Below are 21,408 nucleotides of genomic sequence, written 5' to 3'. Positions count from 1 at the left end.
AGTCTAGAAGTTTCTGTGAAGGTGATTTTAGAAAAATAGTAATATTTAAATTAACAGGCTCTAAGCAAAGCAAATTATGTTGGATAACATGAGAGAGAAAAGTCAATAGAACAAAGAGTGACCTCCACAAAAATGAGAAGTAGTACACTTCTTTTGTACTCAAGCAGGTACTTCCATTGGTCTCTAGCCTATCAGTCACCCCTGTAGCTAAAGGGTTCTATGATGGGCATATGCCAGTTCTCTAATAGCTCTCTGTCTCTCTTCCATCCTCTCTCACGCCCTCCTTGTCTTCCTCTGGCATACACGCTCTCCCTCTCCCTCCAACACTCCATCCCCTACATTATATGAACATGCATACACAAAGACATCACACACTTTAGTCTTCCTTTATCTGCCATTTCACCTTCCATAATTTCAGTCACATGAAAATGTTTTTCCAGATGTCAATGACTCATAAGTTTTAAATTGTTCAGCCATTAAGCAGAATGAGGAAACCTCATGCCAGCCTACTCTTCCCATCCCATCTAAGATATGAATTATCTTTCTGTCCAGTGTTTTCACATTATATATGATATCTATTGTCAATTTATCAGCTGCCTTCATTATTGTGCTATCTGGTATTAAGAAACCTTTGATGCACTAAAAAATGGTATGTAAATGCAAGAATTATAATACTAGCAATTCAGACATACCAAAATAAAGGGAAAAAAATTAAGTGAAGAGGTTAAAGATCATGATTTAATAAAAGGAAAAAAAAACTTGATTGCTGAAGTTGCTAAAGTCTATCGTAAGAATTATTAGGTATAAACACTACATATATGTATATATAATAAATCTTCACTATCCATGTTTTCAAGCATTCCTAGAGTCTTGAAACAATCCTCTGCAAAAACATGGCATTATTACACACACAGAAAGACAGACTTTCAGACACACACACACACACAGAGCGAGAGAGAGAGAGAGAATTCACTAGGCATCTCATTTATCGTCCAAGGGTTCACATGTTGGAAGCTTGTTCTCTCTTGTAGTAATATTGACAGGTCTTTACTCTTTCAACTACTATCCTAGTAGGAGTGTTAGAGTTATTAAGGGGACTTCTCTCAGAAGGAAATGATGTACTTCTTACATGAGAGTTGCTATAAATGAGTAAAACTGACCTCTCCTCATGGTGTAGCTTCTGATTTCACCATGCAGTCTCTCTTACCTCCATGTGATGTCCATAATGCTATGCACCACCATAGGATACAGACAATTAAGTCCCCACTATAGCAACTGCCAATGTATTCTGATTCAGCCTCCAAAACTGAGCTACAAAAATCTCTTTCCTTTACAAACTACCAAGCTTTGGGTATTTTATTATAGAATTAAGAACACACAGAAAGACACACAGACACATATACATATACAAAATTAGTTTTGAATCTCTGGAGATTTCTGAATAACACAGGTACTGGAAATTTAGAGCTAAGAAAATAGGAACAGGAATTTAGATAATAATCTTGTCTCTAATCACTCCTAACAAGATTATAAAATTCTCAAGAAACTATTCTGGAATTGATTTTTCATACTCAACCTCTCTGCTCATGTAAACTATGCTGACAGTTGTGATTTGGTAAAACTAATCAACTCAGGTAAATGATTTCTTAGATTATAAACTGTCACTCATTAGAGAATTCTATCTATGGGTATATATATATGTAAGAGAACTGAAATCATACAGCCACATAAAACCTGGTGCACAAATGTTCATAAAACTCCCATACACAATGACCACAAAATAGTTAATAACATAAACAGATCCAAAGACAAATACCTAAACAAAACACAGTATACCAATACCATGGAAAAACTCCACAGTAAAAAGAGAACAGGGTAGAGCTGTAGTTGTAGCTCAGTGAGAGAGCACTGCCTAATGTATGCAACACTCTGGATTTGATGCCCCAAACCACATGCATCAATGCATACATACATACATAATATGGATAAAAATAAAAAAAGCACAGGCTATATGGGTAAATCTTTAAAACACATTAAAAGAATGTAAGCACAAAACACTCTTTAGGCAAATCCAAAGTGACATAAAATACCTTAGTGGTTTTCAAGGTCTTGAAAAAGTAAACAAGAGACTAATTGCCAATGGACATGAGGCTTATCCATCTCCTAAAAAGTTCCTAAACAAAATGACAATGGTGACTACACAAGCACATCAATATACTAAAGAATATTCAATTGTATATTTTTAAAAGGTGAATTTTTAGAAAATCAACTCACCTGCCCTTTTTGTGGTGTCAAGCAGTGAACAACTTCATCCACCATTACTGGGATATGTAATTTAGCCATGACTCCAGAATCTTCCTCTTTGGAACTATGCGCCTTCTGGGTACCACACAGAACTGTCTCCTCCAGGGTTTCATATTCAGTATGCATTGCTGTTGTAGTGTGCATTGTTTGGGGACAGACACCCAAACTAAATGCACCAGACTCCACAAAGCATGAAAACAATCCTTTGTGCATTCTACAAAAATATGGATATCGAAGCATTCTATAGTTCAAGAAATCTACAAGAGAAGATTAAAATACGATGAATTTTAGTTTCTAATTCTTTTAATGGTACAACACCTGGGATAAATATAATTAACATGAAATGTTTAATATACAAAGAAAAAATTAAGACTCATCATCATTTATGCAAGTGAAGTTGACTGACTTCCTTACATGAAAGAAGAAACCCAAATGAACACACATACTTAAATGTAATTTCTCTGTGGTCATGGTGACTATAGCCAAATTCCAGAACTCAGGAAGCTAAGGCAGAAGGAATGTCTGAGGAGGCCAACCTGAACTAGAAAAATCAATTAACTAACTAATTAAATAAATACAACTTTTTGGTGGCTTTATGAACTCTAAAACCATCAATTTTCAACCCTCATCAATGTGAAAATTAGCAACTCATTTTCTGCAATATATTTTCAACTTAATTAGTTCTAAAAGGTAGAAACTTTAAAATATGTACTTAAAAAGTAAACTGGGTCTATGGTTATCATAGCCAGGGTTCATCCAGTCTTCTCTAAATGGTAAGCTAGACCAACCAAGGAAATGTAAACATTTAACTGTAGGTCCAGCTCATCCTTTATTTCATATTGTCTTATTTACTGTTCTCACAGTGCTAAATTAATATATTCAACTTAGCTTTGAAAAAATTGACCATGGAAATGAGTAAACACAGTAACCAGACAAGAAAACATAATCACTTTGTGAAAATCTTACAGATTTCCAAAATAGTCTCTGACAAGACTCCCTGGATCCCTGAAGTACACACCAAATTAAACTACCACTTAACAAACACTGGTCATGTTTTGGTACTCATTTTCCCCCCTTGCAGCCCTGAAGATCAAACCCAGCTTAATTGTACTACAAAAACAATCAAACCCTAAGATACATTTTCTTCCCCTATTTAATTGAGAAAAGTCTTGCTATGGAACCTAAGATAATCTCAAATTTGATTTCTACTTCAGCCTCCCAAATACTGTAATTTAAGCCATACATCATAACACCTTGCTATATTTGGGCATTTCATAGTTGCCATTTTGGTTTGTCTAGTGTGTGTGTGTCTGTGTGTGTGTGTCTGTCTGTTTGTATGTGTGTGTGAGTGTGTGTGGGGGGTGCTTGCTGGTTGGTGTTAGACATTGTACGATAGGCCCATGTACACTAAGTTCACTCTCTACCTCTAAACTACAACCCAGAACCCCATTTTCTGAATGTGTGGCCTCCTGTGCCCTAAAACCAAACACAGATAATACAGTCTTTTAATTTCTCAAACTTTCTTATTTTCTCCAGTTTGAAATACTTCTAAATGCAGAGAGGAGGAAGAGATACTTACAGAAGCACGGTAACAGAAAAATTTTTGAAAGCATTTGTGTTTTTCCCAACTAGCTTCAGACAATGTTTATAATACTTCCATGGTAAATACCCAGTTGTCACTACAATTCCTTCCTCTCGGATTAAGTTATTTAAGAATAAGTTCTATGATTCCATATTCACAAAGTCAAATAACACTAAGTCCTTAACAAGTGTTTCAGTGGAGAGGAGAGGGAAAACACACAGATGAATGAATATATTTCAGACTTCACAAAATAAAGCAATCCAGCCTGACTGCCCCCACTAAATCCACATATTCAAAATACTTGAAGAAACAATTCCCATGTAAATGTCTACCTTTTCTTTTGCAATAGAAACTTAGGCAAATGTACTGACTAAAACAGAACGGAATACAAAAGTATGTAAATATGTTATATAGGCAGAACATGAAGATTATGTTACCTTAAGGATAAATACATCAAATTTGCTTTAGAAATAATCTGGTGGATTATGTGACGAGAAATAGTGAAAATGAAAATACAGAGTGGCAAAGGAACTAGAAATAAAACTCCAAAGAAAATTTCTAGATCATAAGCATCAACAAATTAAACAAATGTTAATTATTCTTTATGTTCTCCAGATAACTTACAAAAAATAAGCACAACTATCCTTTAACTTAAGGTATCTAAAATTTTTCAAAATAATAGCTAATTTTTATGCAGCTCTAAGTGCCAACAATTCTAAGCAAAATCTTCCAGCCTCATTCAATCTTTATCATAATTCTTGGAGCTAAGTATATTATTCCTATATCACACATTGAAGAAACTAAAAAGCTTGCCACATAGCCAGAGCCATAACTGTAACTATAATGCAAGAGACCTATCTTCGGAGCCTGAAATTTTTATCTTCAGTGTTATAAACATAACCCAATGGAAATATTTACTATTACCATACAATGTAATGGTACACTACATTGACTATGTAAATATAATATCCCATGAATAATACTGTTAATGGAAACAGCCTCGTATACCTTTGCTTTGCTCCACTTAAAAGGAACAGTGTTGTGAGATCACCAATAAAAGGCACACAATGCACAAGGGAAAAGGATGGAATCTGGAATTCATAAACAACCTACCCTCTATGTCCAGACAATTTTAATAACTTCATTTTATATTTGTGGGTACACATGAATGCAGGTACCCAGAGAAGCCAGAGGCGCTGTAGTCCCAGAGCTGGCAGTGTTGAGCAGAATGTGGGTGCTGAAAACTGAACTCACGTCCTCAACAGCACACCTACTTAACCACTTCAGCCCCATGTCCAGATTCTTACTCTTTTTTTTTTTTTTTTGAAGTACTGCTGCCAATAAGAACTGCCAAACCACGGGGGGGGGGGGGGAGATAAAGTAAATTAAAATGAACGCAAAATTGTTTGCGTCAGCATTTTCTTCTTTATTGTACTCATATTTTATGCATCCATTTAACTATGTTCAAGAAATTTTTTTTTTTAATTATGAACTAACTAGCTTGTAACCCAGGTAAATATGGAGAAGGGGTCACAAACAAATGATTATTCGTAGTCCTCAGATTATCTGTAGTATCCCACTTTGCTGGGATGATGTCCTATAAATTAGTCCAAAGTGTAAAGGAAATTCCTACTTTTTAGACCAGTCTCCTACCAAAGAAACCAGATCTCTCTGAAATCGTGTAAGATTGTTTAATTTACTGCCAGCCAGTAAACCTAGCCTCTACAGCAGCCCGCGCAAAGTTCCCTTAAACTGTGGAGACCACAAAATTGGCCAAGTTACTCTTTTAATAGTGAAAATACAAACTGTTGTCTATAAAGAGTACTTCTTTCGGACTGCTAACCCTTACGATGTTTAGTTTGCCCAGAGAGGAAATGTTAAAAAAATAAATTTAAGACTAGAAATGCGACCCTGGGGCTGGAAGGAAGGCAGTGAAAAGTAGATAGGGGAGTGGTGCACCCTTTAATCAAGTGATTCCAGCCTTTCCTGGGCAATTTTCAAGGGGAAGAGTGGGAACACTGGAGATCTTCAAAGTTAGGCGGACGAGCACACCGAGGGAGCTGGGGGAGGGGCTAGTTTCTTCTGCAGAGAGGGGAACCACACTTCCCACAAACCCTACACCAAAACAGCACCGTCTCTCACACAGAACTAGAAACTCGCCAACTTCTCCTCACCTGAGGAAAGAAGGGTCTTCAGTCAACCTCTAAGTTAGGCCAGCGGCGACGCTAAAACGCAGGAGAACCTGGATTTGCATACACTTAGGTCCGGGGTGGGGGAAACTTGTAAGAACGGACAGACGGGCCCTCCTCCGTCGGAGCAACTGAGATCTGTCCGCCTTTCGTTCCGCTGCCCCCAGCACCTGCTGTGAAAGGGTATTATTGTGGGTCAAAGGGTTCCAAAAGATCTTCCTGGGAAAATATTTAATCTCACCATTGCCAGTTCAAATTCATTTTTAAGGGTTTTCTTAATGTTTTTTTTGATAACTAACGCAAGTTTAAATGTAACTTTCATTTTTTTCTTCTGTCAACTAGAAAAATACATTAATTTTGTAATGGCTCCATACATCGTCCAATTTCTAACCAAAGTTGAAAATTTCAACTTTCTTTCAACGTTTGGGAAGTTATGGTTCTTTTCCCCTCCCCCTTTTTCATGTTGTTAAATACCACAATGTTCTCTTGTCCTGTTATTACTCCGGTCAAACTTGTGAGTTGCCTGCTGCACAATAATGGCATTAATTGTATTATCAAACCTCTATTTTAATCAAATGTATGATTCCTCAAGAATATGGATCTCATAAGTGGAAAACTACTATAAAGCAAGTGCAAGGCAAAACTGAAATGAAATGGATAGTATTTGGATTAGCTCGGCTACACCTGTATCACTAAGAAACCTATACAATGTGGATGTCAAAAGCAAAACAGATGAAATTTAGATGTCTACTTATTCATTTACCAATGGAATTTTTCAAGATGGCAAGATAAAACATATTTTCAAAGTAGATTAAAATATCATTTTATAATCACTTGACATATAAAGTACTTTTAAAACAAACAGCACAATTTTGCATTGTTTTACAAAACAAATACTTTCATACACAGGTTTTTTTTTTCTGACACTTCAGTTTTCTCTCAATAAAATAAAAACATGATTATATCACAGTCTGTTTTGAGAATAAAGTGAGGCAATGTATAAAGGTTATTAATATGCCTGAGACACAAAAGGTCAACTACTATATAGTAAGGGAATATTTAAAATAAAATAAACTCTTGTCAATTTTATTGCCAAACCCAGCACCACACAAATGGTGATGCCATTAATTGGTACATATAATACACCTAGAAATAAGCAGCCACCTTACTGATGCACAATCCAGGGCTCAGAAAAATTCGTAAACCAGTTATGATACATAATTTTCAATGCTCCTGAGTTTTTTCAATAAATGTAATGATTGTCATAATCAATGGGTTTTCAGCACAAAATTCCACTAACAAAACTCTGCACTCCTAGGTGTGGTGACCCACGCCTTTAATCCTTGCACTCTGGAGGCAGAGGCAGGCAGATCTCTGTGAATTCCAGGCCAGCTATTTCTACAAGCTCCAGGCTACCTAGCAAGACCTTAGATAGATAGATAGATAGATAGGTAGATAGATAATGCTCTGCACTGCAACATCCTATTTTACAAGCTCCAGGCTACCTAGCAAGACCTTAGATAGATAGATAGATAGGTAGATAGATAATGCTCTGCACTGCAACATCCTATTTTACAAGCTCCAGGCTACCTAGCAAGACCTTAGATAGATAGATAGATAGGTAGATAGATAATGCTCTGCACTGCAACATCCTATTTTTACAGCGATATTCAATCAACAGGAATCTAAACTTCAGAAGGGAAAGAATATTATCTTCATGGTGTAGTTATATGCTCCTAAAATCTGCAATTAATAATTGCTTACTAAATGGGTAGTCATCTAAACAAAGGCAATGAAATTCAGATCGTAATACTAAATTTTTCTGAAGGGCTGAAAATGTGAGCTCGGGAGGCTTGTCTAGCCAACCACACAAATAATATAAAGCATAAAATATCCTTCCAAACTGAAAATGAGTTATCTTAATAAAAATATTTCTCATATTTCCATGTATTTTCCTTTCTGAAGTATACATTCAGAAATAATATAACATGGAATCAACAAAATCACCTGATCCAATAATGTCCCAGCCCAATATCGGTGACTTTATTTTGTAATGTTATACTTGTAGCATGTTAAACGCCGTCAAATACCAAATATCCTCAAAGAGCAATAATGGGAGCAGACCAGGAAGCCCTGACAAAAGACTTGGGACCTGGAGCCAGCAGACCCGGACTCCCAATTAATTCGGGTGGAGGTCCCACACCTTCCACAGAATGAGATCTCATTTCTTGGAAGCCTGATGAATCAGAAAAGGAAAGGAACAAAGTTACCCCAGCCCTTCAACACACCACCACCAGGAAAGCCCATCAAGGCCCGGGCCTGAGTCCGCAGCAGCCCTCCCAGGTGGCTGCTCCCCACCTGAACCTCGGCCCTAGCCCCGCCCACCTCCGCCTCCGCTCCCGGAAACAACCGCGCGCGTTGCCACGGTGACGCCAGGAACAGCAGCTTCCCCCGCGGCCTGCGAGGCCCAGGCTCTGGCGCCAAAAAGCGAGACTCCGGGACAACGTCCGACGTGATGACGTCAGCAGGACGGCAGCCAATAAAATGGATAGCTGGGGAAGCTGGCTTGGGTTTGAATTTGTGGCTGAGCCTGAGGCGCCTGGAAGCCGTTTTCCGCCAAGTTGTCGCTGTCACTTCTTCGAGGTGAGTGAAGTGGACGCCGCGTCCGGCACGCGCGGGGTGATTCGGGGGTCACCGGCGTGGAGGACCGGGCGTCTGCGGTCAAGTCCGCCGACCAGCTCTCGGCGGGAGGTGCGGGACGAGGGTCCCCGTGGCACCGCGCCTGGAAGGACGAGCCCGAGTGTGCGGGACGCGGCCGGCGGTTCCCAGCACCGAGGTCCCGGGCTTCGCCTTCGAGCCCCGAGAGGAACCTGCACTCTTTAAAGGGTAACTGGCCCCTTTCCCGGACTTGGACTGAGGACTCTCAAGAGTCCAGCCTCCTCAAGTGTGAGGTTCCTTCCGGATTCCAAATTCGGAGTATCCTGCCTGGGAGACACACGTTGACTGTGCGACTTCTGGGCTTTGCTGACCAGCGAGGAGGAGCTTTTGTGCAGCAAGGCTGTCTGGTCAGTCCGGAGCCCAGGCATGCATTGGGCATGACCGTCCCTGAGTGCCCACCTGGAGGCCAGAAACAGCCCCAGGTTCTGCTGTTTCTGCATCTCTTTCGCGTAGGAGCTCATTGGTCTTGCCCTTACAAAGAACTCAAAGCTGACTGTTGCTCATTATAATATGAAAGGGGGTTATTGGACTGGAAGTAATTTTATTGGTGATGTCATCCCCCCCACCTCCTCCAGTTCCCACCTTGGGTTTTGGAAGGTTTTCTTGAACTTTGATGGTAGAGAATACAAAAGCCACACAAATGATAATAGTACTTGCTATTAAATTCAGTGTCTCATAAGAAATACTTTAGTAAACAAAAATTATTTGCTTTGAGAGGTGTTCTCATTGAATCAGTGTTTGCAGATATGCAAGATCTTTCATTTTCAAGGGCATCTTGTCCCACTATAATCATACCTCAACTCAATAAAGACACAACAGAGTGATTATGCAGTTAATCCTATAGAAGGTAATAGAAAAATATATATATATAGCGCACTATCACTGCTGATCTTCCCTCCAAGGCAACTTGTCATTCTACCCTGATGTTTGTAACTCAGTCAGCTTAGTGGCTCTGACACTAAAGTTAATGTTCAGGAAGGTTCAAGGCAGATAAAAACTGAATGAGGAAAGTTCCCTGTTCTCAGCAGTGTTGGATGAGAATTTTCTACTTGAGTTTGAAATGATAAATAGCTATGTCATTACCCCTCTCTACCCCAGTTTGGAAGCGGTCTTTTTTATTGCTTACTTTTGAGGTCTGTATTTGTACCTGGGCCCACCGCCTGTCTTGTTAGTAGTAACAGAAGCCCCTGTATTTGTAAGCCAACCTTGCGTGAGTATCATGAGGGTTTAATGACAGGTGTATGCAATGCTTGCCATAATCCTGACCATTGCTGATTATCACCATATTGACCTAATGCAAATCTTTATATCGTACTTATTAAGAATAGTTTGTGTGATATGAGAAAAACATTTAAAAATTGGTAGTTACATTTCATACTTCACTCCCACTTTAGTAAAACAAATTCTGCTGAGAGCTGGGGTTTCCAGGAAAACACACTGCAGAGGAAAGCAGTGTTTACTACTTAGTGAGGACTAGGGAAATAGATACTAATCCAAACATAGAAACTAAATTGCAATTCACAGGATGGGGAGTGCATGTTGACCAACTGTTAAATCATTGCTGCAGTCATTACATAATATAGGTATAATGACATATCTTGAATTATATGATCCCTAATGCCAGCTAAATATCTTTAAATTTTTTAAAGTACGGAATTTCAATTTTTTTAATTTCCTTTTTTATATTAATTACAGTTTATTCACTTTGTGTCACAGCTATAGCCCCTTCCCTCATTCCCTCCCAATTTCACCCTCCCTCCCTCTTTTCCTCCCATGCCCCTCATCTAGTCCATTGCTAGGGGAGGTCCTCCTTCCCTTCCATCTGATCCTACCCTATCAGGTCTCATCAGGACTGGCTGTATTGTCTTCCTCTGTGGCCTAGTAAGGCTGCTCCTTGCTCAGGGGGAGGTGATCATAGAGTCAGCCATAGAGTGTAATTTCAATTTTTATGAGGAAACTTCTCATGGTCTATATGTGGGTAAATTACCTTTTGGGTTCTATGTATTTTATATAATTTTATTAATTGTTAATTATATATTTGTGAACTCTAGAGATATAAAATAACAATTCCATTTGCTATCAATCATTTCAGCATTTATTTTTCCTCTTGTCTCTTAATATACAGAATAATCATACAATTTTGGAGCAGGAAAGGCTTTTAAATACCATCTATTCTAATTCTGAGTTTAAATATTACCAGCTATAGCCCCTTCATACCCACTGTTTCTGGAATGGATTGGAATTCGGTGGTGCTCTACAGACTTATTTTATTCCCACCAAAGAAATCTCACCACTGGCTCTTTTGATTCTACTTTAACAATATACTGTTTAAGACAAAATGTGACAAATTGATCAGGGACTATACTGCTATCCTCAGATCATTTCTCCGAAAAGAATTTACAAATCATCATTTCATTCCACAGACAACAATAACTGTTTCATATTAAACATAGTCTCCATACTTGATACAGAATCAAGTATATGCCGATCCCTTGGTTACCCATGTTAGAACAAGAAAGCATCATTTTAATGTAGGAGTGATATCATTAATTTCTGAGGGCATCAGTATACTTAGGATATTTTTTACCTTTAAGAACTATATCTCAGGGAGCAATGACATGGTCTAGTGGGTAAAGGTACATTCCTGGGATCCCTATGATAGAGAATTGATTCCTACAACTTGTCTGCAGACCTCCACATGCATGATGTTATGCACGTGCCCACAGACATATTAAAACACACATGATAAGTAAAATGTAAGAAATTTACATTTTACTTGTTTACATTTTACATGTTTGAAAAAGCACGTGAAGTTTTGAGCAAAAACATGTTAAATATATTTCTCATTGAATTGGTGGTCTCAGTGTTACAGACACTGGTCTCCAGTACCTGGGTTTAATCTGTCCGCCCTCAGCCTGCTCAGAAGCTGCAACTACAAATGTATCACGGTGCCTAGTCTTTACATCTGGTTTTTCTATCTGCCCTAGGAATTCTATTAAGAAAACTGCACTGTGAGTGGAGTTGTGTGGGAGGTCACAAGTCTTAAGTTCAGTCACTAGCATGGAGGGAAGACCGTTTTATTCACTTTCTTGTTTTCAGTAGGTAGTAAAATATGTGACTCTTTAAAAATATGATTAATCGTTCATTTTGTAAAAAGATAAAACTAGTTGTGGGTGAGACCAAGCTTTCAAAATCTTTAATGAGGGCTAAAAGAGTTTGAAGCTAATTGGAAATTTTTGTAGGTATTTTAAAATACTATTATTCAAGTAACATTTTTGGAAGAAATTTTGACAGTCTCTTAAAGGAGTTTAGGAAGTATAATGTCAAATATAACTTTGTGTCTCAACCTATTGTAGATTTTAAGAAAGACTGGTCTTATTTCCTATTATTCTCTGTTCTCTAGCTGCAGCACAAGAAAGCAGATTCCCTTGAGCATTCCTTAGGCTCTACAGATAAAATTACATCCAGGCATTTGAAACTAAACAGTTATAAAGGAAATAAATGATTTAATTAAATTGACCATGCCAAAAACTAGCCCTGCAGCTCCATTGGCCTCCACTTTGCACAAGCTTACTGTGAGAGCAGTAAGCTTGTGCAAAGACTCTTATACTTGCCACCTGAAATATACAAGCATGGGCCAGCAAGGTGGCTCAGCAGATACAGGCACCTGTTGCCAAGTCTGATCACTTTAATTTGATCCTCAGAATCCATGTGGATCCTGCTATTTGTCCTTCTTTGCATAGGGGTGAGACCTGCTAGGCTTTAGTATATACCTTGTCATCTTTGTTCAGCTGATATTTAGATAGTCATGTTGGCGAAGCTTTGTGGTTTTATTTTCTCATATTCCTGGGAGAAACAGTCTCACTGCACACTCCTTGTTTCTTTGGCTCTCGTGATTTTCCACCACCTCTTCCCAGTGATCCCTGAGCCTTCAGTGTGGTAGTTGTTTAGTAGATGTATCCACTGGGACTGACTCCATAACTCTATTTTGATTGGCTGTAGTGTTTTGTAATCATCATCTATGGCGAAAAAAATCAGAGGTGAAGACTACACTTACCTATGGGTAGAAGATATTTATAATGTAGTTAGGATTGTGCTGGTTTAGTGAAGTGATTGTAGGTGCTCCTCCAAGATCCATGAGTTCACTAGCCCTGGGTGGTTGATTAAGTTTTCAGTATGAGGCATGATTTCTCTCTTGTTGATCAGGCTATTTCATAGTATCTTATCTGTACATATTTCAGGATATTTTAGTTAAGCATTTTAGTCAGAGTATATGCCTCAGTTATTTAATCCCTATGTTTGAAACTATTCATTTTATTTTAACTAACACACCAAAACCATCCTAGTGTTTTTCATTAGGCTTTTTTTTTTTTTTTATGAAAATAAACCTCAGAATCTCTACATAGTGCTTTTCACCTTCAAATCGTTACTCAACTGGTGGTAGGTATTTCCTACTTTTGTTGTTATTGGCATTATCAGATAATAATTGAATATATTTGTGGAATACAGTGTGATATTTGACATATACCCATTGTTAATTGAGCAGATTGATCTAAGTAATAATCCATCCCCTCAAATTTATTTCTTTGTGATGCCAATATTAAGAACTATGCTCTCAGCCTGGGCTCTAGTAAAGACTTAGTTTAATAGTTTTTCTTTGCTTATTTTCAGTAGTTACAGGCTGATCCTGTAACTTGAATGATATTAGCAAAGACAGAACAGGCACTGGCCTTGACAGGGCATCAAAGGCAAGTATCTTGAGCCCACAGATGCCACATAAACCCAGTCTCATACATGTATTCTCTGATGTGCTACTAAAGGGTGTAGTAACTGGAGAAAGGGATAGCAAGGACTGGACCCCTCACAGCAGCTCACAGACTGGAACTCAACAGGTACAGGTGTGGTCCCTCACTAAGTAGCTTACTTCAAGCTCTCTTCTAGATGTTTTGTGTTGTTTTTCTTCCTTCCTTCCATCCTTTTTTTTCCCCCTTTTCTTTTCTTTTTTAACCAAACAGGGTCTATGTAGCCCTTCTTGACTGGAACTCACTTTGTACAACAAGGTGGCCTCAAACTCACCAAGATCTGCCTGCCTGTGCTTCCCAAACTGGGATTAAAATTGCACCACATGCCCGACCTTTTCTTCAGTCTGGAACCCAGCCTGGCCTAGAACTCAACAGCTATTCTTAATTCAGCTTTCTAAGTGCTTGAATTAAATTGGAGGGTCAAGGGGTTTGCTATAAGATTGTGTCTACTAATGATGTCACCTACACCTGTGATGTCTTACATTATAGGTGACTGCCTAACATGAACCGAAAATGACACCATAATAAACATGCTAAATGTGGACAGGGGAAAAACCACAAGACCTCAACCCTATGCAATAAAATACTGGCAACTAAGGAATGCTGCAAGCAGAAGAAATAGTTCCTACTTAAATGTTGTTTGGGGAAGCAGGGTGTAAAAGTAAGTCTGTGAGTGTGTGTGTACACATTTTGCAGAAGAAGGAGAAGTGTCATGACTTCTGGATTCTAGATTGTTTCGGGGATAGTTGAACCTTTCAAGTTATTGGTCTTTGTCGGTTTCCTTTTGTTCTTGTGTACAATGTATGTATTTATTGGCGTTCTTTAAATTTGCATGTCATTAAGAGATCAGAGACTATGACCTCTGAATAAATAAGTAGTGTATATTGTTTTTCTCCTCTTGAGATGGTCACTGCAACCTTCAGAACTAAACCAATGTATCTCTCAGATGCAGGTAGAGACCAGCTGGGGTGCATCACTTTTAACTGCCAAGAGACTATCAGACAAGACTGCTTTTCCTTAAAGGAGTTTCCAAGCTAAACCTCCCATTATTACCCCTAATGCTATTCAGAAAGATCCTTTCCTGCCCATTTCTCTGATCCAACCTAAAAGCTATGCTACAGCCATTATAAAAATCAAATCATAATCAGCTCTAGTATTTGAGTTTCTTAAGCCCAAGAGCTTGATTGCTATTTCAGGATATTCATTATTATGGTTGGTTGGTTTTCGAGACATGATTTCTCTAGATAGCCTTGGCTGTCCTGGACTAGCTGGTAGCCCAGGCTGACCTTGACCTTGAACTTGGACCAGGCAAACCACCTGTCTGCCTCCCTGAGTGCTAGGATTAAAGGCATGTGCCACCACACCCAGCTGATATTTCAGGAAACTCTTACCATGGTTTTCTTATAAGTGTGCCGTTTTAGGGCGATGGTTAAAAATGTTTAAGGTTACAGGGCAACATGTATATACATTTCTCCCAGTAATATATTTCCCAAGAGAATGGGGCATAAACATTACCTTTTAAATGACTATTACATGCCGATTTTAAGTAAAACTAATAGTGACTTTTTCTTTTTTAATTTCAGAAAAATACCCAGGTGTTTATGGAAGCAGGAATCAAGATAACTAAAGATGTCTGACACTGAAGATTTATGTCACCACATGAAAGTAGTTGTTCGTGTCCGTCCTGAGAATACAAAAGAAAAGGCAGATGCATTCCGTAGAGTGGTGCATGTTGTGGATAAACATATACTCGTTTTTGATCCAAAACATGAAGAAGTCAGTTTTTTTCACAGAGCGAAAACTACAAATTATGATATTACTAAAAGACAAAATAAAGATCTTAAGTTTGTTTTTGATGCTGTTTTTGATGAAACATCAACTCAAATGGAAGTTTTTGAACATACAACCAAGCCAATTCTTCATAGTTTTCTCAATGGATACAATTGCACAGGTACCTGTTTCAGTTTAAAAATCTAACTTTTCCATCTAGCTTCAGTTTTACTTTTGGAGGGATATGTACTTTGTTCATTTTGTAAATACAATCAAGTTCAAGGTACATGAATTCCAATAATTTTGAGATTTCAGTAGATTGAAGTGTAGGTTTTCTTTAACACATAGTCATGATATATGGCTTATCTCTTAAGAAACTTTTTTTTCTCAGGGCATTACTGTTAGCCCTGTAAACACTTTTCAATTTTATTAAGCCACGTCTTATAATTGATGGCAGATTTCTCACCATTTGTACTTACAAATATATTCACTGTTGACCTCTTTTAACAGCCTGCAATATCTGAAGACTTTCCTTAGTATAAAAGTGTTAGAACTGCATGAAGCCTGAGAATTGTATGTAGTTTTTTTAGCAGATCTTCAGCCCAAGAAGCATTCCTTATGCCTTGGAGAGAAGCTTTAATTTGTCTTTCAGAAAACACCAGTTAATCTAGAGGTTATAGTAATAACATACTAGTATCTCATTTTTATAATTGTCAGTTTTTATGCTGTTTTCTACTGTACATTCCAAGCTAACTTGTTTCACTAAGACTGCCTTCCTCCGTTTTGTCACAGAAAATTATCACACTTGATTCTTGATCAAGAAAAAATGATGGTTAGTGGTCCAAACTGCAGATTCTCATTTGTATCCAGATATTCATCATTAAACTTCCTTTTGTCCTAGAGATTTTTTTCTCCCTTTGGCTTAAAAAAACAAAAGGAATCTCTTTTGATACTGTTTTCTTTGTTTTCTCTCTGGCTTAATATATTTAGCTATTTTAAACCTTCTTTTGCAAGGTAAAGTAAAACACCAGCTTAATTTATTCCAAAAACTATTTTATCAGTATTTAACATATGATAATCTGATGACTTAATATAATGCTGAGCATTGCATTTGTAACTGGATTTCTTTTTCATTTGAAGAAATGCATGACTTCTATATAATACTGGATAGAATTGTGGAAATAAGTAATTTACCAGAAATAACATGTAAGAATAATTTTATAAATCACCTTTGTGGAATTCATTCAGCTCAACAAGTATATGTACGCTTTGCTTCCTGTTATTTACTAAAGCACAGGATATGCTGCCTGCCTTGGTGGATGCCCTGTGGTCATACTGTGGTTGGGGGTGTGCCGATGGATATTGTATTCTGATAGCAAATAAGGAAGTAGATGTTTGTGCCTGTGAATATATGGAAGGCACAAAATAACATTAGAGCTAAGTAGGAACAGGTGATATCTATTGGATGTAAAGTTTGTTTCTCTTCAGGATATCAGGTTAGAACTAGCCACTAGAGTGGATTTAGTAATATTGTAACAATGAACATTGATCTCAACCCTTTTATTTAACACTCAGTACTTGCATATGGTGCCACTGGAGCTGGAAAGACTCACACAATGCTGGGATCAGCTGCTGAGCCCGGGGTGATGTACCTAACAATGTTAGCCCTTTTCAAATCCATGGATGAGATTAAAGAAGAAAAGGTGTGCAGTACTGCAGTTTCTTATCTGGAGGTAAGTTGGCGCTACCTTTCACATTAATCACTGTCTGAGAAAACTCAATTACAAGGGTCCATTCAAATTATCTCATACAGGAATCTTCTTGTGTCTTCAACCATTAAAATTTCTAACCATGCGTATTTTTTTTCATGCATCTTACTCTTATTTTAATCTAATTTCAGATTATAGAGACATTGCAAAAATGGTGTATAGAAAAAACTTCTAGATAGCCTTCACTGAGGTGCCCTATATGTTAACATTTTTCATTTGCTGTTCTCTCTGTTGTGTGTGCATTTATTCTTTAGTGCTTTACACGGTATAAATTTCTTGAACCAGGAAATGTTTTAAACAATCTCTGAATGTTTGTCAAATGAAAAAAATTAACAGTGATCATCATCTAATCTATGGACCGTAGTACAGTTTTACTAATTATTATCTGAAATTATTCCAAATCATAAATTACATTCACTTGCATGCTTTTGGTCTCCTTTAATGAGAAATTTCTGTGTTTTCTTTGTAGTTTAAAAAACAAAGGGTATCTTAAAAACCCTCGGTTCATTTTTGTCTCTAGTAGATTTTGTTTAAGTGCTGGAAGACACACCACAGAAGCAGTATTGAATTCTTACTACTTCATATCAGCTTACTTATATATTTGTTTAGTCTCGTTATAGGCACTGTTAACTTTTATAAATTTCATTATGCTGGAATTTGCAAGATTTGCTGATTCATATATGAGTAAATTATAGGCGATGGTACTTTTTAGACACCACCATTTCTCTTATGCTTATTTTTTAGTATTTATTGAAAGAAAGGCTTTTCCCTTTGTTAGAATACCATAGGCTCATGATTTAAGCACTTTCAGTTATTTGAGCAATTGGAACACTTTTGTTTTTAATTACTTTGTGTGTGTGTATAAGTTTTGACATGGGAGTGGAAGTCTGAAAACATCTTTCAGGAGTTGGCTCTGTCTTAACACCTTGTTAAAGTAGGATCTCTCTTATTTCTTCCCCACTGAATACAGTAGGCTGTCTTGCCTGCAGGCTTCCAGGGCCTGCTTTTTATCTTCCCTAAGGAGTGCTGGCATAATACATGCGGTATACCAATACATCTGGAGCCTTTTATCATTAGGTTTTCATACACTATACTTTATATTTCATATCCCACAACTCCTGCCAGATTCTCTCCTCTCCCGACCCACCCAAGTTCATGTTCTTTGTATCTTTCAAAAGAGAAAAAGCCACTAAAAACATGGAGTACAAATTACTCCTGAGCATAGACCTGCTGTAGAGTGTGGTTGATATACCCAGTGTCACTCCATTGAAGGAAACTGATTTTCCTTTTCCCAGCAGCTGTCATTTGTAGATAGCTTATTGTGTAGGGGTGGGCCTTTATGCCCATATTCTCAGCTAAATACTGAGATTTTATCTGCCTTGAGCTGTACAGGTCTTATGAATTGTGCCACGGTCTCTGAATTCATATGTACATCTGTTGTGTCTACAAAATGTTGTTTCCTTAAGTTGTCCTCCACCTCTGGCTCTCACAGATGTTCCACCCCCTCTTCCCTGAGCTTTGAGAAGGGTAGGATACAGACGACCTATTTAGGGCTGAGCAGGATCCAACTCAGGTCATCAAGCTTTCTTGTTGTGTACGTTGATCCATCTCAAACACTTCTTGGGACATCAAGACTTGCTTTGAACTTGTGATCCTTCTGCCTCAGCCTCCTATATGTTGAGATTAGAGAAATATGTCAGCACATTCACATTTGTGATCACTTTTTGTATGCTCAAAATGTGAAGAACTAGTCAGCCAAAGTTTCTTTGTGTTCCCCCTTGTAGACAGTAAAAGATAGCCAAGCTTCAGTCCTTCCTCTGCTGTTAATTTTGTAGACATGGAATAATCCCTCAGGGTCTTAATCACTCCACAATTCAGAGGAGAGGGACTATCACTGTTGTACGATAAACTGGAACTGAAGGATAGTGACATAAATATATCTGTTTCTGACTGGGTTTTCTTTAACATTTATTCCCTAAAACTGGTGTTTTTTCCAGATGGAAGAAAGCTGGCTTATCTTTATCTTGTTAGATAAAGTAAATCACGAATTACTGGGTGAGAATATAGTTATTCCAACTTTTTTTTTTCTTTTTCTTTTGTCTTTTTTTGGTTTTATCCAGACAGGGTTTCTTTGTGTGATCCGGGCTATCCTGGACTTACTTGACAGACCAGGCTGGCCTCAAATCACAGTAGTCTGCCTGCCTCTGCCTCCCTGAATGCTGAGATTGAAGGTGTGCAACACCATGTCCAGCTTCTAACCTTAATTTTCAGGTGTAAATAAAAGTGATCAAAATCTGTTCTGTGGCTGTAAACCGTCAGTCAAAACTTTGTGTGTGAGATCATCACTTATTTTGATATCATTGTTAATATATTTCTTTTTATTTTAAGGTGTATAATGAACAGATTCGTGACCTCTTGACAAATTCAGGACCACTTGCTGTCAGGGAAGACACCCAAAAAGGAGTGGTTGTGCAGGGTCTCACTTTACACCAGGTATGCTTATAGGTGTCTTTTCTTTCTGTGGAACAGGAAAGGTGCAGGTTAAGCTCACCAACCATTAGTTTTAAACCACTGTGTTTGAAAAAGACTAAAGTTTTAGACTAAAGTGAATTACAAGGGATTTAAAGCCAGAGTGACTGTCCTGTATCACAAAGATACTAGCACACTAGAGATCAGAATTGAGGATAGCCTCATTCTACTTCCTCTCATTGAATTACTTGATACATCTTAAGAAACAATTGAGGGATATTTTTCCCATTAAAAATATCACTGAAATTTTATTTTTCTGTTAAATCCATTTACATTTACATATTTGTCTCAGAGATTGGATTTTACCTCTTACCCCTTAATATCTAAACAGATAGTACATTGTCAATATTTAATAGGAATAAATTCATAGAAAATATTTCTTTTACCTTTAAAACTATCATTTGTTGAGTAAGCTTACTGAGGGTCTGGGATTTACCTTAATGGTTGAACACTTTGCTAGTGTTAACGGGCCTTGGGTTTTATTTCTCCAGCAGTAAATAAGTAAAAGTTAGTTGAAAATTTTAAAGATGGGTTACTAAATATTTTCTATTTAAACTCCTAGCCTAAATCCTCAGAGGAAATATTACAGCTACTAGACAATGGAAACAAAAACAGGACACAGCATCCCACTGACATGAATGCTACATCTTCTCGTTCTCATGCTGTTTTCCAGGTAAAAGACCTTCAGGCTAGTACTCAAGTTGACATTTAAAATAAAGCCACACTGATGAATAATTTTTATATGTGGCAACAAAATCTCATCTATAGACATCTGTGTTCCTTAGCACATCCGTTGCTTTGCAACAGTGTTTGCTGGTTTGTTTGTTTCAAGACATAATCTTACTAAGTTGACCAGGTTGGCTTTGATGTCGTTGAGTAGCAGTGGCCAACCCTGACTTTTGTTCCTTTTACCAGCCTCCTGAGTAGCTGGGATTACAGGCACTATGACACCTTGCCCACTAAAGCCAAAGTCGTTAGCATGCAGAAAATATTCCACATAGTGCTAAGATGCCGCCTGAGCACATTTGCTCTTGAAAGTAATTCAACATCAAGAACATTTAGAATTTAGATAACTTCTATCACACACATGAGGTTTCACTTTTTATAACTTAACAGAATTCCTTGAATATAGGCAGCATATTAAATAAGAGGTAGTAAAGTAGAAATGGAAGATATTGACTATGTAGCCAACTGCATTCCTTAAGAATGATAGCTGACACAATACTCTATTGGAGAAAATGTTCACAAAGATCCAAAACACAGATACCAGAATTTATTATTGTTTGTAGTTTCTACTTTTCTTTATCCAAATGCTTATTTACGTAGGACTTTACTTTAGATAATGCTGTGTGAAATCTATTTTTCAACATTAAAAAAAAATGTTACATTTATCTCTGTGTTTATGTGTAGGCATATATTTGTATGACAAAATTCTCTGGGGAATTGATACACTCCTTCTACCATGGATGAGTCTGGGACCTCTAACTAAATCATCAAGCTCAGCAGCAAGCTCTTTGACCATCTCATTAGCCTGTGAAATTCATCTTATCAAAAAGCAATTGTTATATTTGAAAGTATTTTTATCTATAGTAGTTAAACCTTTCAGATAGTGTCTATTCAGTGGTTTCGTTGATCTTATTTCTTCCAGTGACATTTTCTTTATCATTAGAAAAATATTTATGAGAGTGGGATTTCTCTAAAATGTATTTAGATCTTACTTTATGTCTTCATCTCTCCCATCTATC

General features: G+C 37.6%; 2 protein-coding genes across 10 annotated transcripts in view; one reads left to right on the top strand and one right to left on the bottom strand.

Annotated features, from left to right (window-relative positions):
• The window catches only part of Mettl15 (methyltransferase 15, mitochondrial 12S rRNA N4-cytidine), a 325,629-nt gene extending 317,033 nt beyond the window's left edge, over nucleotides 1–8,596 (bottom strand). For 4 of the 7 annotated variants that reach the window (XM_060372199.1, XM_060372195.1, XM_060372200.1 and 1 more), the window contains exons 1-3: nucleotides 8,461–8,596; nucleotides 6,061–6,248; nucleotides 2,275–2,561 (exon numbers count right to left, since the gene is read on the bottom strand). In XM_060372199.1, the coding sequence (XP_060228182.1) occupies nucleotides 2,275–2,544 (270 nt within the window). In that variant the 5' untranslated portion in view covers nucleotides 2,545–2,561; nucleotides 6,061–6,248; nucleotides 8,461–8,596. Of the gene's footprint in view, nucleotides 1–2,274; nucleotides 2,562–6,060; nucleotides 6,249–8,082; nucleotides 8,312–8,345; nucleotides 8,407–8,460 lie in introns of those variants that run through there. The other 3 variants (XM_060372197.1, XM_060372196.1, XM_060372198.1) reach the window with 3 other exon arrangements.
• Nucleotides 8,595–21,408, top strand: part of Kif18a (kinesin family member 18A) — a 63,653-nt gene continuing 50,839 nt past the window's right edge. For 2 of the 3 annotated variants that reach the window (XM_060372194.1, XM_060372192.1), the window contains exons 1-5: nucleotides 8,595–8,718; nucleotides 15,179–15,546; nucleotides 16,941–17,098; nucleotides 19,523–19,627; nucleotides 20,226–20,336. In XM_060372194.1, the coding sequence (XP_060228177.1) occupies nucleotides 15,225–15,546; nucleotides 16,941–17,098; nucleotides 19,523–19,627; nucleotides 20,226–20,336 (696 nt within the window). In that variant the 5' untranslated portion in view covers nucleotides 8,595–8,718; nucleotides 15,179–15,224. Of the gene's footprint in view, nucleotides 8,719–14,084; nucleotides 14,257–15,178; nucleotides 15,547–16,940; nucleotides 17,099–19,522; nucleotides 19,628–20,225; nucleotides 20,337–21,408 lie in introns of all 3 variants that reach the window. The other variant, XM_060372193.1, reaches the window with a different exon arrangement.

This window comes from Meriones unguiculatus, chromosome 18 (genome assembly GCF_030254825.1).
Source record: "Meriones unguiculatus strain TT.TT164.6M chromosome 18, Bangor_MerUng_6.1, whole genome shotgun sequence".
In the NCBI taxonomy this organism is placed as follows: domain Eukaryota; kingdom Metazoa; phylum Chordata; class Mammalia; order Rodentia; family Muridae; genus Meriones; species Meriones unguiculatus.
This window is presented reverse-complemented; position numbering and strand designations above follow the sequence as displayed.